This window comes from Neomonachus schauinslandi, chromosome 3, assembly GCF_002201575.2.
Source record: "Neomonachus schauinslandi chromosome 3, ASM220157v2, whole genome shotgun sequence".
Taxonomy (NCBI): Eukaryota; Metazoa; Chordata; class Mammalia; order Carnivora; family Phocidae; genus Neomonachus; species Neomonachus schauinslandi.
The window spans coordinates 163,294,943-163,312,627 of NC_058405.1; the positions used below are offsets into that span (position 1 = coordinate 163,294,943).

The 17,685-nt window shown below is 47.3% G+C and overlaps 1 protein-coding gene across 5 annotated transcripts in view; it reads left to right on the forward strand.

Moving 5' to 3' along the window:
• Positions 1-17,685, forward strand: part of NRP2 (neuropilin 2) — a 111,040-nt gene that overhangs the window by 24,026 nt on the left and 69,329 nt on the right. For all 5 annotated transcript variants that reach the window (XM_021702747.1, XM_021702748.1, XM_044913704.1 and 2 more), the window contains exons 3-4: positions 9,895-10,076; positions 16,313-16,543. In XM_021702747.1, the coding sequence (XP_021558422.1) occupies positions 9,895-10,076; positions 16,313-16,543 (413 nt within the window). The remainder of the gene's footprint in view (positions 1-9,894; positions 10,077-16,312; positions 16,544-17,685) is intronic.

Genomic DNA, 17,685 nt, shown 5'->3' on the forward strand with positions numbered 1-17,685 from the left:
CTTAGGGAACCTCCAGCCAAGAGAACCCAATATTCCTGGACTTTTGCTGCTTCCAGCGCCACCCCCCCCCCCCCTCCCCCCCCCGCCAGATGCTGGCCAGTTCTTGCAAAATACAGGGCCATTTCTGTGATGAGGAGGGGCAAGTGCTTTAAAATGCTCCCAGCGCAGCCACAGCGCCTTCACAACCCAGCCATCGGGGAGTGCACCGTTCACCCAGTGCTGGTTGGAGAGGCGGAAGCTGTTCTAGCTGACTGGCCACTGAGTGCTATATTCAGAATCTCCACCCTGGTGTGGCAGCAACCTTCCTGCTTGGACAGTAGTGCAGGCCCATCATTTCCACACCAAGGTGCTTTTTGCACGATCGTGAGAAGTCTGCCCCTGGCGCCAGGAGAAGCCCTGAGCCCTTGTAACCTGAGGCTTGCAGTGAATGCAATCCAAGGACAAGGCCCAGCACACCAGCCACATACTCCCCGGTGGTCCCCTGCTTAGATTTCTGCATGGTACATTTTTCAGGCAAGCTTTGTATTTTCTAAGTTTTGTTATGGGGGCCAGATGCTAGCAAAGAGGGGCAGAAACACGACTGGGAGCCTACACCCCTAGAAAAACGTTTTTCCGATGCAGTGATTGATTCCCTGGTGCCCGGTACGCCTCATTCCCAGCAGGCTCCCATTTTTCGGACAGATGGGAAGGTTATGATTTGCTCTTACAATTAGACCCTCTGGGAGCCAGGGTTAGTGAGTGCCCGTTTCAGAGGGAACCGTTTGCCTGGCCAAGTGCAGGGCTGTGGCTGCCAGCGCACCCAGGCCCTGGGATGGTGTACTCTGATTTCCCTTTAGTGGGTGCCAGTCACTCCCTGCCCTTTCCAACCAGTCCTAGGAGGCACAGAGGCATGATCCCTGTTCCCATTCATGAGATGAGGCACACCGAGGCATGCAAGCTTGATTCACCCAGGCCAGTATAGGCCCATCTGGCCTTGCTGGGTGGGGTTCCCCTTCACATCCAAGTGCCAGCCTGCTGGTGAACAGACATGAATTATGGGCTACTCTTACCTACTTCCTACTCCGCTGACCAGGGGCCCTTTGAGCTAACTGCAGAGGGTGAGGATTTTTTATAGATGTGTACGGCTGACGGAAAAAAGGCCCAACCGTCATGCTGAAAACTGCCTGCCCAACAGCCTTAAACTTCACATTGGCTCTGGTTGCCGAGAAAATCCTTCCTTACATAAGCAAACACGTTCCATTCAAGCCGGCCTGCAGAGCGCTCGCTGGTCCAGGAGTGGAACAGATCTGTGGCTATACAGCCTCAGGAATGCGCCTTGCTGGGGAGCCAGGTCAGTGGGGGAAGCGGTGTTCAGCGAGGGGGCCAGGGGAGAGGTGCTGGAGGCTTTGTTGTGTGCCCTTCATTCTCTGAAAGTTCATCCACAGTGAGACTTATCAGACACCCTGTCTGCAGCGACCTCCTTCCTCACGTTGCGAGACGTTCTTGGCAGTCTGCTCCGTAAGGAACAATGAGATCGGCAGGGCCCTCTCCATCATCCCGGGGCTTCTGCGGAAAACAACCAGCAATTATAAATAGATGTTATTTGTATTTCCATTTTCTTGCCTTCAAGGTTTTCTGGAATAATTCCTTCGGTTTGTTTAGGGTTATTTTCTTTGCATACTTCCTTTGCCGGGTGGTCAGATTTCCTCCTTTCTGAGGCGCTGTGAAGACCCTGGCTGTGCGGGGATTGTGGATAAGCTCCAAATATCAGAGACGGGTGGTGGGAAGAAATGAGGGGAGAAAGGGCAACTGCCAGAAGTCGCCATTAAAAGGGCAGAGGCACCAGCCCAGAGAGGCAAACAGATGGCGAGTCTTGGGTCCCTTCGAGTCCTTGCAGCTATTTAGCAAAGAAAAACAATAACAACAACAATAATAGTAATAATGCCTAACATTTATTTATTGAGGACTTACTATGCGCCAGGCACTGTGCTAAGCTCTTGACACGCGTTAACTCACCACAGTGAAGGAGGTCGAGTCCCCAGTTGTTCAAGACCCACCAACCGGTGGGAGTGCGGGGTGGCAGGGGCGGGGGGGTGGGGTGGGGAAGGCATGGGCTGTTCTGAATCCGGCACGACAGGCTTGTTCCGGAGCTCAGAAACACGAGATTGAAAGGAAATCTCAAAAACTCAGGTGACTGAAGCGCTACTGATGGATTTGTATAGGAAGAAGATTTTTAGAAACCGCCATCCCTAGCCTTGAGGTTGGGGGGGGCATCAAGACCATCTCTTACTTTGTGACTTTTCATTCCTTCCTCATGTGTTCGGTTCACGTGTATGTAACCCTTCTTTCCTCCACGTCTGCCACCCTGCTTGGTAAAAACACGAGTAATGGTAAAAATAGCCAGTGTCTCCCAGGGACTTTTGCAGGCATCTAGCACTCTTCTGGGCTCGTATATACCTTTGCAATCTTTCCAGCAGTGCCCAACAAGGTGAGGACCGTGATTATTTCCACTTTATAGATGAAGAAACTGAGACTCAGAGAGGTTCAATGCCTTGCCTGCACTCATGAGTGCTGGAAACAGCTGGGTCTGCCTACAAAGCCCGTGAACCACACTTCTCAGAGTACACACACACTCATCGACAGATATGTTTCTGTATCACAGTAATTTAAGATTCTTTTTGTCACAGACCTAGGAAAATGTGCATACACACAAATGCACAAAATTTCTGCATTTGACTATAGGGGTTCCCTCACCTACTGAAACTCATCTGTGGACCCTACTAGAAATCCATGGGTTTAAGAATATGTGCTCTAGATGATACTTTAAGAGCTTATAAATACACAGGATACTGTTTTCTCACTCGATGGACCATATGTTCACATATGGGTATATATGTGCTTATAAAAATACTTCATTTGCAAAAATTAATATGTTACCCCATCTGAACACTTAAAAGCTGGATTTCAACTGGGTGAATCTTGAAACCCTGAATTCCAAATCCGCTCACTGCTTCTATCGGTGATTTGTCTAATAATTTTGGCACGTCCTATAGGCTTTGTTTAAACAAAACAGCTAAATAAAAAGAGCAAGATTCTGCTAAATCTCTAACGGAAACCAAGCGGTTTCTTTATACCCCATACCTTCTACTGCTATTGTACCGTGGCAATCTGTTATTTTCACGGGATAGAGGTGAGGTCTGTATGCCCAGGAGTGAGACCACCTGGTTCTCAAGTCTGCCTCTGACCTGTCCTTCTCACGAGACTTTGAGCTGGTCATTTAGACTCTCTGAACCCCAGTTTCTGCATCTGTAAATGGGTGGGAACCGTAACAGAGCATGGTGTGTATTCAGTGAGGATTAAATGAAGTAATATCTAAACGGGGGTCTGGCCCATAATAAACGCTCGGTAGATGATTGATATTTCTTCCCACTGATATTCCCATCGATGTTTCAGCTTCTTCTTAAATGGGTGGCCCTGATGAAAGGAAGAAATTCAAGGAAATGAAATTTGCTTTAAAAAATCTGAACTGACCGTGAACTGATTTCTCCATAAAGGCTGGATTTCACTATTGAGGCAGAGACCAGGTGACCTGGCCGTGGGCCTGACTGGACCAGAGACTTGGGCCTCGTGCAGACCTGCCCAGAGCCTCTTTGTGTCTCAGGCAGCTTCTTCACTGGGAACTTATACGTGACAGTGTTGTGTTTTCCTCCTCTTTTCCCTGCAGGTTTTAATGTAAGGATTAATAAGACAGTGTTTGTAGATGTCTTTGAGCTTCCCAGAAGAAAGGCACTCCAGGAGGTGGTAAATTCTCTGGCCTCCATAATCTACTCATGAAATATGGAACTTTGAAAGTGTGAGAAAAGTCTCAAATCACTTTGACAGCATTTTAATTATAGTTGATTTGTTTGCTGCTAATAGTGAAAATGCTGTCAGCATGATTTGAGATGTTTCTTCCACTCAAAATGTTATATTTCGTGTTTTCGAGTCATGAGGCAACATTTTGGTTTCCAGATAAAACCAGAATAGCTCAGTGAATGTGTTGGAGCACAAAGGCAAAGAGTATAAAACGGACCAAATGTATCCCACCCCTTGGGAAACGTCGTCACAGAGTGAATTCTTCCTGAACTCACCAACTGTAGGCCCCTCATTCATTTACTCACACCACACAAAATAGTGAGCCCTGCTCTATGCCAGGCACCATGCAAGCAGTAGAAATATACAGCAGTAAAAAGGCAAGGTCCTTGCCGTCCTGGTGCTATGTAGTGAGGACACAGATTAACAATAAGCAAGTATATTGACAAGACCTTTGCAGATTATAATAGCTATAAAAGCAATAAGACGATGGCAAGGCAGAGAATAAGGGCATGCCGTCTGAAATCGGGTGGTCAGGACAGGCTTCTCAGAGGAGGCGACCTTTGCACTTAGAAGAAGGAGACGGCGCCAGCCACAGAAGAAGGTAACAGAGTATCACAGGCAGAGGGAAGAGCCAGTGCAAAGGCCCAGAGGCTGGAAAGAGCTTGCCATGTGCAAGGTGTGAGGTCTTAAGAATTTATGATACCAGTAGCATAAAAGGAGACATTGGTTGGCAAAGGTTATGGCTTCTGGACTTGGGCGGGCACGGGTGCTGTGACGTGTAGACCCAAGTATCATAGAATGGGCACAGCACTCTTCCCCAGAGCACCTAAGTACTCCACCTGTGACAGAGAAATCTCCTCACAAGCAGTTCTCGGTGGCAGTCCTCCGGGGGTACTCTGGCAGGCTGGACATGATCTGGCCATTTGAGAAGAGCCTGGGCTAACCCAGCCTTTGGGGGCCTGCTGGGAAGTGTCAAGCGTGGATAGAGTTATGGAAACTAGAAAGCCTCTTTTCATGTTTGCCTAGTGATGGGAAGAAGAGATGAGACTGTTGCTTTTTCATACCTCTCCCGTGGACTCTGAAAATTAATTCCACCGTCAAGATTCCCACGCCCCAAATGTGGGTTTGGGGAGAGAAATTAAGACTTTGAAGTCGAGGAAGAACGTACAGAAAATGTTGTCTAGACAAATGCTCGACATGCAGATGTCGGAATCTGTGAGGAGAAAAGTAAAAAGGCACCCGGGAGCCATTTTGGAGAGAAAGGAAAAAGGTAGGAGTGGAAATGGCTACTTCAGCTTAGGAAAGTAAGTAGATGAATAAAATAATAAAAGGTAGTGTTAAAGCTTTGGAAGGAATTTTTTTCATTTGAGGGAGATTATGAATAATGAAATGCAAACAGTAGTTAATATGTCCGTTGGCTGGTTTATGTTTTCTTCTGGAAAATGAATAATGTGTTCTAAGAGAACGGCCTTTCAGATTATTCTCCTTGACTGTCCTTGGGGTGAGTCCCGAGTTTGGACCCCAGATTCCTTTACCAAACAAATGCTGGCCATCAGACGCTAGATGCGGAGCCGTATTTATTTCAAGGCCACAAACTTCCTAATCCCCCACGAGCTCTTCCAAATGAACCTGACAACACTGAAATTTCTAAGGAGATTTACTCCAGCTGTAGGAAATCCCTAATAATAAAAAATTTCCCCAAATGAGTCAGTCACACAGGACGTAAATGAGCCGTTCTCTGTGAAGTCAGCATGTCATTCGGTGTGTGCCCTTTATACAAAAAACCCAGCCAGAAGACCTGCTTGTCCCCAGGGCAGAGCCCAGGCAGTCCCGGGGGGGTGGGGGGTGGGGAGGGAGGGGTTAGCCACCAAATTGTAACTTGGGGTCCCTTTCCCCTCAAGCAAACCTAATAGGAAAATCCAGTCCTTCTAAGAAGTTTAAGTAAGGGCTGGTTATTTGCTTCACAAAAGGATTCACCAGAGGGGTCCTTTAAATAACAAGCCCAGAAAGAAAATTTATAATACGATTGATGTATATGGACCTTTTTCAAAAATGTATCCCTTCGCTGTATGTGTACATAAATACGGTAAGGATGTGTTTGTAGCTGCCAGCATTACAAAAAAAGGATTTGGGGTGGTATATCCACTGAGTAAATTGAGGCAAGTTTACAGCTATGGCATTTGCTAGGGAGCCCAGCTTCATCGATGATTGTGTTAATCCCCTAAATTACTGCACGTGTGATTAGGCAACTAGACAGAACCCTTCCCTTCTGATGATCCAGCCAGTGAGATGTCTGGGCCTCTCTTTGTCCTTTTCGGAGAAATTGGCAACACAAAGATTGGAGATATCTGGTTATCTTTTTTAAAAATACCTTTAAGTATTTCCTGGGTGTGGGCCCCGTCTCTGGCACTGTTCTAGGTGACCCAACGCTGTGACTTATTTAGTCCTCACTACACTTCTGTGAGACGGATGGTGATGATGATGATGATGATGGTATTTACATTTTCATCTGCTACATTATGAGAGCTGGGTTCTTCTCTGCTCTCCTGCTTTGAAAAAAATCCTTTTTTCTCTTATTTTTTCTTTTAGTCTACTGTGTATTGTTTTATTTGTTATTGAAGTACGGTTGACATACAATGTTATATTAGTTTCAGGTATAGGACATAATGATTTGACAACTGGATACATTCTGCAGTGCTCACCACGATGGTGCAGTTACCATCTGTCACTGTGAAAAAAAAATTCTTAATGGAAGCAGCTTTATTTTACATATTTGTGGCTTATTAAGAAATGCAAGTTCGTTGTAAGCGATTCAGATAATAGAAAAGAACAAAGAACGAAGTAGAAAGTACCAATTTCTACCACCCATATATCTCACTACTGTTAATATTTTAGTTTATGTAGTCTTTCAGACTTTTTTCTCTTTGTATATGGCAAGAATATAGGTATTTTAACACATTCCTTTTTAAAAATCTGTTTTTTAAACTAACAAGGTAGCATGACTATTTTCCCATAAAAACAAAATATCTAGACCTACAGCACTATCCATCTACTATAGCAGTGGAGTATTCCATTTTATAAATATACCAAAATTGGGCGCCTGGGTGGCTCAGTTGGTTAAGCGACTGCCTTCGGCTCAGGTTATGATCCTGGAGTCCCGGGATCGAGTCCCACGTCGGGCTCCCTGCTCAGCAGGGAGTCTGCCTCTCTCTCTGACCCTCCCCCCTCTCATGCTCTCTATCTCATTCTCTCTCTCAAATAAATAAATAAAATCTTTAAATAAATAAATAAATAAATAAACCAAAATTGATTCACCCACCCTCTGTTGTTGGACATTTAGGTATGATGCTGTTTTTTATAAACAAAGCATCTGTTCACTTTTCTTATGCTTTTTTTTTATTATTATATCTACACTCACAAAGGTGCATATACATCTTTGTGCAGTTGTCTGATTATTTTCTTAGGAAAAATTCCTAGCCGTGGAATTGCTGGATTAAAGGGTTTGTCACATTTCTGCCAAAATGCACTCCAAAATGTTTTAACAGATGTTCATTCCACTTATACTGCACCTCTACTCACTTGCTGTGTATCTTCACCTCAGAAATGGGTGTGAGGATACGACAAATCATGGCTAACGTTTATTAAGCAAACACTAACGACCAGGCTAAGTACTGACACTTTATATAGATTACGTTGGTCGTTTAAATCTCACAACAACCCTAGGAAAAAGTTCTAATATCCCTATTTTGCTGTCATTTTCCCCATTGCTAAGGATCAGAAAGGTTAAGTAACTTGCCTGAGGTCACCCAGCTAATAAGGCTAAACTGGAATCCAAACCTAGTTCTCTCTGCTTCTGGGATTGGCCACAGCCTGGCAGGGGGCGGGGGTTGGGAGGGGTGGATGGGACTCTTCCATCCAGGTTCATACATTCATGACTCCAGGTGAACTGGGTAATATCAGCTCACTGAACACAGCTGGCTTCTCAACAGTTGTGCACCCTGATGGGACATCACCATTACTCAGCTGAGAGTGACTGACTGCCCAACACTGCTTACCTCTGTGGAAATACTAAGGAGGGATTTTCCAGAAGGTTTGGGGAATTTCCTTTGAGAACAAACTAACTGTCTTTCCACTTTTGTTTTGGAAGTGAGGAAGCACATTTTCAAAGTCAACGTCATCTCCCAAACCGAAATCACAGATTCCCCCCACCCCCACTGCCTTTCTCAATCTGTGGCTATCTCTCCAGAGCTCCTGGCGGGGGAGATCTTGCCATCTTGGGTTCTCCAGACTAACCAGCTTCTGTGATTCTTTTGACCGTAGGATTCCAGCCCTCTGGGGTCTAAGATTGAACTAATCCTGGTCCATTCCTTACACTTCCTTCGCAGTCCTATTTAAGTGGCTGTGCAATCTGAAATATGGCTCCTGGGGGCTGCAGTGAGGCCTCAGGCCCCTGCGGCTCAAATAAGCTGCTTCTGCTGGCAGCCAGCTCCCACAGACCCTGTGTGTGTGCCAGGAGCCTGCAGGCACATCCCAGGGAGGGTAGCTTTTCCCTCTCTTTACCCAAAAAAAGAAATTTCTTACATGTTGTTTTAACAGGTTGCTGCAAAATAAACAACAGGGAGGGAGAAGGAAATGGATGGTTGTTGGTAAATAGTGGTACAGTGACCAGCAGTTTGCAGGGAGCTGGTGGGGAAGGACTTTCCCACCTCAGCAGCTGAGACCGCGGTATTCACTGGGAGCCCAGGGAAGGAGCACGGAGTCGGCACAGTGAAGACCGCCAGAGCACACAGCAAGGCCCAGAATGTTGCCTGTACAGATAAAATGGCGTCCCGCAGTGTGTACGCCATCCCGAGAACCAAGCCGAGGATGTCTGTCTTTGATGAGTCTTCCCCGACCTGGGGCCAGGTTGATTCCATTTGAAATGAGCTCAGGCCTCAGTGCAGGGACGGACGGCAACCTGCTCTGCCTCTTGCCGAAGCTAATAGTTATGTGCTCATAGACACTGGGTCCCGGGGGATTCACCCCCTGCTTTTGGAGAAAGGTTTTTATTGCCTTATCTAATATGATGCTGATTCCCTTTAAAAACGTGCTGTTGACTAGATGCTGCAGAGGTGAACTAGGCAGAGTCCTGTCAAGAGGGAGGGGGCCCATGCATGGGAGTCTTCGTCACCAGCAATTAAAGAGAAGGAAAGAGGGGGTGACCCAGGAGGAAACTGAAACATGGGGGAGAGGGTGGGAAAGTAAGCAGATCTCTCAGGAACGTCCCCAGTGTGCCTGGCTCGGTGCCTGGCACCTTCCTTATATCTTTCATTTCATCTCCAACCCAGCCCTCTGAACTGGATATTTTTATCCTCATCTTACAGATGAAGAAATTGATCTCAGAGGGGTTAAGTAACTTGCAGTGACGCAAAGATAAGAAGAAAAGACGAAGATCCAGAGAGATCATGGTGGAAATAAAAATGGTGCTATGGAAGGAAGGAAAAATGCTTGTTTGGAGATATTTGATAGAAGGATGCTACTGCTCTTATGTGGGCAGGAAATAAGGGCTTAAGGGGCGCCTGGGTGGCTCAGATGGTTAAACATCTGCCTTCAGCTCAGGTCATGATCCCGGGCTCCTGGGATCAGCCCCACACCGGCCTCCTTGCTTGGCGGGAAGTCTGCTTCTCCCTCTCCCTCTACTGTTCCCCCTGCTTGTGCTCTCTCGCTCTCTCTGTCAAATAAATAAATAAATAAATAAATAAATAAATAAATAAATAAATAAATAAAATCTTTAAAAAAACCGGATTATTAAAAAAGAAAAGAAAGAAAGAAAGAAGGCCTTAAAATCTAGCCATCCACTAAGGTGCCCATTCTCTCTGTGGCTTCAATAGGGCAATGCAGCTTCCTACATCTAGGTGGGCCAGTCTATACAAGCAAACCTAAGAGCCCTTTGTTTATCAATCTAAAACACCTGAACGTCTAGGAAGGGCGAGCGCAGGAGCTGAGGTGAGACACTGGTCCCTTTGCTCTCCCGAGAGTGATCTTTGCTGATACGTGCCCCTTTGTACCATCCTCACGTAGGTATGACTTCATCGAGATTCGGGATGGGGACAGTGAATCCGCAGACCTCCTGGGAAAGCACTGTGGGAACATCGCCCCACCCACCATCATCTCCTCGGGCTCCGTGCTCTACATCAAGTTCACCTCCGACTACGCCCGGCAGGGGGCAGGCTTCTCCCTGCGCTATGAGATCTTCAAGACAGGTCAGTGGGGTGATGGGTGGAGAGCGGGGTGCTGGGTGCCCCCAAGGAGACCCACCGCTGCCATCGGTGTGTCGCCGTGGGGCGCTGTCCAAGGGAACTGTGTGATGGTTATATGCGCGTAGATGGAGCCCAGTGAGACAGACGGGAAGGGTTACAAAAGTCGTTGGAGTTGGAAGAGAGACTCACGGTGACCCTGGACACAGCCTGAGATGAAAAAGCTGGTTTAACTTATGATCCAACTTGAGAGGGCGCCTTGCATGGTTAGTGCTGGGTGCTGCCCGCCAGGCAGACAAGCATTGTTTGTGGCACTGAAAGAGGAAGGAGGACCAATTAAATAGAGCAACAATTCTTTTTGGTTTTTTTTTTAAGATTTTATTTATTTATTTGACACAGAGAGAGACAGCGAGAGAGGGAACACAAGCAGGGGGAGCGGGAGAGGGAGAAGCAGGCTTCCCGCAGAGCAGGGAGCCCGAGGCAGGGTTCGAGCCCCCTAGAGCAACACTTTTGAAAAGAATTCGATTTTTGTGTGTTTTTAAAAATCACAATAATCTTCATGGGAAAAAAAGCAAAACTTGGTCGAACTTCCTCCTAATTACTTCATGGTTTAATGTTGCCTTTATCTGGAATTTCATGGGCAGAAGGACATAATCTTTTCAGTGTTTAGAGTCTCTAAAAGATCTTACCAGTGGGGTCATATAGTGGCTTTTAAATTCACATGTGGCTTGTCGGAATTCCCCTCACTGACCCATTTTACCTTTTCCACCTGTTGACCCCCTACTTCCTAAATGCCAGGATAACCGCCTCCTGAGAAGCAATCAAAAAGATAGTAGAAAAAGAGACAGAGAACACTGCACTTCTTTTAAGGTGATTGCCCGCTTTCCGTTAGGCCCCCCTTTGATTACTTTAGGCTCTGAGAACATGGCCCCATCCTTATTTCCATAACTGGATTGATCTAACTTTTATTCACAAATTGCTGGTTCAGTATCTGCACTGACATGCTCCAAGCAGCATGCCCTTCCCTCCAGGGTGAGAGCTCATTATCTTGAGGCTAAGCGAGGTACACCCTCCAGGTCTCCCCTCACCCCCAGCCTGCTCCCCCACCTCACAGGCTCCCACCCCATCTACCAGTGCAGCCCCTCCGAGCCTGTGTTTTACAACTCGTGGACGGAGTCTGGCGCAAGGGGAGGCTGTCCGCCTTGTCATCGAGAGGCCCAAGTCCGGCGCCTGTTGAGTTCAGTGTAAGGGGACCTATTCATATATATTTTCTTTTCACTAAACAGTTCTTGAAAGGAAGTGGTAGCTGCTGAAAGCACTTTTTATATCCACTCTGTCTAAATATTTGTCAGATTTGTCTGCCTGAGAGCAAGAACGTAGAATCCAATGAAGGGGCGGGCCGGGGGAACTATGTCAAGCCATCGTCGAGCCAGAGTGGGAGCACAGACTGTCCCGGGGCACAAGTCCCAAGAAGGTCTGTCTGTCATGGGTCATCACGCTCCCAGCCACATGAGATCATAGGGACCGACAATCTGTGTGTCCAGTGTCCCAGGGGCTGTTGTGAGGCTCCTGAATGCCTCGATCCATAGTCCCTAGAGTCCTGCGCAAGATTCCAATCAGTCAGTCCACCAGCTTAGCTGGAACATTCATCATACCCTCTTCGGCTGGGAAGCAATGAGGAGAGAGAAGATAGAAAGGAATAAAACAGGATGTTTGCTCTCTTCTAGTGAGCAAACAGGTATGTAAACCCTCACACGTAACAGACGCGCAGTGGATGTCGTTGGATGAACATAGGTAAATAGCTACGTAAATTGAGAGGAAACCGATAATGTGAGGCAGTAGGAGTCAGCACTGAGTAAGAGTGCGATTAACATGCTCCGGTTATGAAAACGAGGGCTCCATTGAGTGGCTTGGCAAGCGGGGCATCTGGGAGGTCAATTCGATAGCCAGGTCCCCAGTGCTAACGCCATCACTCAGCAACCCTGTGCTGACAGGAAAAGGAAAGCAGCTCTAAGCAAGGTCTTCCGGGGAGCTGGCCCAGGGAAGTCTCAGCAAGGGTGAGCAGGACCATTAAAGCTCATCTCTGTTTCAGGCTTCTGGACTTAGTATTTCCCAAAGGATGGTGCCATATTCTCCAGAAAGCCGCAGTAGGAGTGAATGTGAACCCTATCCATGATGCACATTGGAAGGGATGAGGTTAAAAGTTAAGACGCCCAGGAGGGTAGCAGAACAGAGCACTACTATTTTGAGACCGCTAGTCTGTGGATGCCTAGACGCAAGAACGCCAGCCCATGGCAGGTGGCTTGGGCGTGGAGCAATGGGGCAGCCCACTTCAAGGACCAGGATGGCCTAAAGAAGGAGGAGAGAGATTCCTGCAGTGGGAGATAGCCCACCAACAACAGTCAAATCTCTGGGGGACCATAAGAGAGAAAATGAGAACCCAGTGGTCTTCTTGGGGGCCACTGTCTCCTCCCATCATGCCTGCCTGAGAGAACAGCTCTCGGCATGAAAATCAACCCGGTATACAACACATACGTGTGCGGGCTACAAAATTCAAAGCTGAGAAGTCTAGGAGGATGAGCATTCCTCCAGGTGCCATGCCCTCCCTGCCCCCACATTTTCACTGTCAGAGTCCTGAAAGAAAATACACAAAGTTTACATCATCCACAGAACATGAAAGAAATGCGTGAACATGCTGAAGAAATCCAAACAAACACAGCTATGTTTGCTAGTCAGATTCATGAAGAGAAAGAAGGGGGGACTGTAAACACAGACACACAAAATAACCATACCGAGGACCGTGGAAGCCTGCGACTGCACATTGCCCTGGCCAGGCTCAGCTGCAGAATTCTACTGACAGACGCAACCCCGCAGCTCAGGTACAGACAGGGGGCATGTGGCTAGAGTGGGAGGTTCCTGTCTGCCCTGAATGAAGTGGTTTATAAAAGAGTCGATGTAATACCAGACTGTCCACATATAAAAGAGCAAACCAAAACAGCTCTCACACTTAAAGGATCTCAGATTGCCCAATCATGAGCATAATAGAGAAAGGAATTTTAAAATAACTTTAAAAGTAACACTGGATGCTGAATCACTGGAAAACGTGGTTTTTTTTTTTGTTCGTTCATTTTCTGATACTCTTTTGACCAAAGTTCAAGATCAAGTTTTCTTTTCCGGTATCCAGTGACATTTCAGAAACTGAAAGCCCTGGGGTCATTCACAGATAGAGAAAGCTTGGAGAATGCCCCCTACTCCTCCCTGAACTGAATTCACTTTTCAAGGTCAGGCCAAGCTCCGTTGGGATAAATCCACCATGTTTTAAATAGCTTTATGCATGCAGATTCTTCTTTCGCTTGCAGAGTTATTGTAACATTGACGGTGGAAGAACATGGAGTGGGCATTTTTCACACCAGAGTCCTTTGGTACAAAATCATTCACTGCAGCCCAAATCCCCCAGCTTGCGTGGACAGTCTTAGCATTGAGTGAACTGGAGTATTTGTTGACTGAGCTTTTTTTTTTTAACCTTTAATTCTTTTAACACATGGCAGAAAAGGATCTTGGATGAGCTAGAAGTCTACAAGACTCCACTTTTGTCCCAAGAGGGTCCCCTCTTCTGAGCTCTCCTCTCCACAGTTACTATTCGGCTTCCTGCTTTCTGACACTTTGCCCACAGTCCAAACTGTGAGTGGCATGATTACAGATGAAGGCACCACTGTAATGGACAAGTTTGATTGTTCGGCACAGAAAGGATAAAACTGGTTTTCTTCCTTGTTTAAAATAAGCCAGAGGATATACCCACGTATAGCCATGTGGCAGAGAGGGATACACACTCTTTTTGGTGGCTTCTGTTTGTTTGATTTGCCTTAAGAATATCATATTGAGGGGCGCCTGGGTGGCTCAGTCGTTAAGCGTCTGCCTTCGGCTCGGGTCATGGTCCCAGAGTCCTGGGATCGAGCCCCGCATCGGGCTCCCTGCTCAGCAGGAAGCCTACTTCTCCCTCTCCCTCTCCCTCTCTCCCTGCTTGTGTTCCCTCTCACTCTGTCTCTCTCTCTGTCAAATAAGTAAATAAAATCTTTAAAAAAAAAAAAAAGAATATCATATTGAAAATCTCTGACCACTCAAGTGCAGGACCTCAGAACCCTGGAAACTGTGGAAAAATCGCACAGGCTCCAGACGTCTCTCGGGCTTACTGGGTGTCCATGGTGGAAAACTTTGTCCCCCGTGGACGGGAGGAACCAAAGAAAGATTCTACCAAAAATTCCCCACTCCCCGGGGGGATGGGGATTCCGCTGGCCTTGAAAGGGAATGACAAGAGAGCAAACCCGAGGAGGGAATGTCAGGATGCCTTTTCTAGCTCTGAAAGCAAGTCGTGGAGAGAGAGTTAATTTCCTCTGGCTAAGTGACCCACATGGAGGAGGCCGCACAATGGCAGTACACACTAACCTTTTCAAGATTCCTCTCAGCCCCCCAGACACCTGCCAGCTGGCTTGGCTTTACCCAACCGCCTCATCCTGGACCCTCGAGGAGGCCCTCCAGAGTGTGGGGTTAGACAGTAAACAAAGCTGGGGGCTCGGTGGTAAACAAACTGGGGAAAGGCCGTCCCCGCTCAGCCCTCTGGCCCTGGCTGCCCACGGGGCCGCCCTGCCCCTGACGGAGTGCAGAGCCTCCAAGATGCAGATGTGGTGCTTAGGGAGTGTTCAGAATCCTGAAAAGGTTAGTTCTCGCCCCAGCTGTCGCGGGTCCCCACACTGCCAGGGCAGAGCGCTGGTTGCTGGTGGGAAGGGTAGAGGGGACGGATGGGCAGGTAGGGATGTTGGAATTTCCCGTCTGATGCTGAAGGAAGTTGCGGTCCCCCTTGACCCACTTATTTGCATGGCACCTTTTCCAAGTCAGACCTGTGCACTTCCCAGAGAGCCATCATTAATAAAGAGCCCCATGGAGGGGCTGCTCCAGGAGCTGCCGATGAAGACATCGCTGCGGGCAAAGATCAGTGTATTGACATCACACAGTTCTATTTCAGCGGGATCCCCAGAGGACACTTCCTGCCAGTAAACACCTGGTTTATCGAGTATTTCTGTATTTTTTCTTCATGCTTAGAGTGCCTATTATCCTCCTCATGAATCCTGCTACCTTTTTTTAATTTTAAAATCAGAACGTAGTGAAATCAGTTGTGGTTGTCTGGCCTTCACATCCGCAGCATTGACTGGTATCACCTCTGGCCCGGGGCTGCTCCGTGGGCCCGTGGCCTGGGCTGCAGTGTCCCTGGACCGGCCTGAGGCCCGCCCTGGGTGAAAACCCATGAGGGCCCTTTTAATGTGACTCCACCTAGAGGCATTCGCAGATCTGGTGGCTATAATCCTCTTAGAGCTCCCACTGCCGTCCAAGCCCACACGGGGATGCGAATGTGTGCCCCATTTAATAGGAACGCCTCCCCGAGTCCCAAGAAAGCAGCCACAAGAGCTTCGGAGAGAAACAAGGCCATCCCCACCACAAAGGGACCAGAAGCCTTCCAAATGTTAATATACTGCTGCATTTTTTCAAACTTGCTGCTGGAGCGGCCTTTAACATCCCCAACGCCCTGCTGTGATCCACCAGCTACAGAAGTTGATTGTTAATTGTCTGGCCACTACAGAGCAGCTCGTTTTAATATAGTCATGACATGAATGAGACCCAAGCTCCCCTTTGCCCCTCCCCTGAGGCACCTTGGATCTTGGAGGGAGAAGGGGGCACTTAGTTGGCTCTGGTACAATAGGGGCTAGTGTTGAGGTCAGCAATAAATAAGGGGTAACATTGTTTTCCCTGCTGGCAATCAGCAAGCCTTCCTTAAGGATTGAAATAACTTACATTTCTGGAGCAAGCAGCTGAGTAATTGAGAAAGAAGACTCTGTTCCTCTTTTCAAGAGAATCTCTCTATTTTTCCCTTTCTCTCTCTCTCTGAATCTCACACACACACTTCTTTCTGACCCCCCTCTACTCCCCAACTCCTCAATTGCTGCTCATCCTCTATTATGTAGAGCACGCCATCTCTCCTCCCCTAATTTCTCTCCTAAAGGGAGTCTGGCTTAAAGGCTTGAGACGTGGATGTGAAGAGTATGTTGCTTCAAGGGCCACTCCAGTGGAAACAAAAACCTTATGAGGAGGGGGATCGGGGCTCAAACACTTAACTAACCCGTGTGACAGAGGCAGCAAAGAAAGGCATCTTCTTCTCTTTCCGTAATGCTACAGTTCTCTTTTACACACAGGCTCCGAAGATTGTTCCAGAAACTTCACAAGCCCCAATGGGACCATTGAGTCCCCTGGATTTCCCGAGAAGTACCCACACAACTTGGACTGCACCTTTACCATCCTGGCCAAACCCAAGATGGAGATCATCCTGCAGTTCCTGACCTTTGACCTGGAGCACGACCCTTTGCAGGTGGGAGAAGGAGACTGCAAATACGATTGGCTGGACATCTGGGACGGCATTCCGCATGGTGAGTGATGTCGCCGTCACGAGGCCCTTCTCAGTAGCTTCATCTTTGCCTATGAATTGCTTTGGTAACAATAAAAAGAGAGAACAAAGACTTCAAAGCTCCTTAGGGTTTGTGTATGACCCATGATGACTTTCTTTCTTATTCTTCACCAAGGATGATTTCAGAGAAATTGCAGAAAGGCAGTTTCCTTTCTTGGAAATATTTCTTTGGAGAAGGATAGGACGAGACTGAGTAGATACTTGGGTGAAGATGAGAAAGCCTATGGGTAATGTTCTTTTCTGCCCCAGGTTGTCAGGATTTCCATGGAAAGTGACTCCGTGACCACCATCTCCGCCCAAATAGGATGCTAGAGCCAGACTAAGTCTGGATCCTGGGTCTGCTATAAGGCAGCTCTGCAATCCTGGGCAGCTCAGTTAAACCCTGTGTCCTATCCGTATAAATAAGCTGCTTTCATCATCATTATTATTACTATGACTTTACTATTATTAGAACAGTCATAGATGTCAAAAAGGTGTATCACCCAAGGCCCAGTGGAACTGGTACTTCTCAGGTGGAGACCAGCGTAGGTCTTTATAGTCAGTATTGGTGAGAAAACCAATCGTTCACTTTCGTAGTCAGCCTCAGCGTTTTGCTCTGTGAGGGAGGCTTGATGACTAAGCAGTTTCATTTCCTGAGAAGAGCATAAGACTAAGTCCGAAAACTTGGGTGTGAGTCTCAGCTCTGTTATTTCCTAGCCGTATGAATGTGGAACAGTCATATGACCTTCCCGAACCTCAGTTCATTCTTCTGTAAGACGGGCATTATCATGATAGCTTTCCCGCCTGTCCCCAGAACAGAGCGAGAGAAGAAAATGAGGCCAGGTCAGGGAAAACACAGTTGCCCCTTGAACAGGGAAAAAAGTACAGTTGCCCCTTGAACAACGCGGGGATTAAGAGGGCCAGTCTCCCATGCAGTCGAAAATCCACACGTGATTTCTGACTCCCCAAAACTTAACTACTAATAGCCTACTGTTGACCGGAAGCCTGACCAATAGTATAAATAGTCCATGAGCACATATTCCGTATGTTATATGTATTATATACTGTATTCTTACAATAAAATAACCTCGAGAAAAGAAAGTGGTATTAAGAAAATCATAAGGA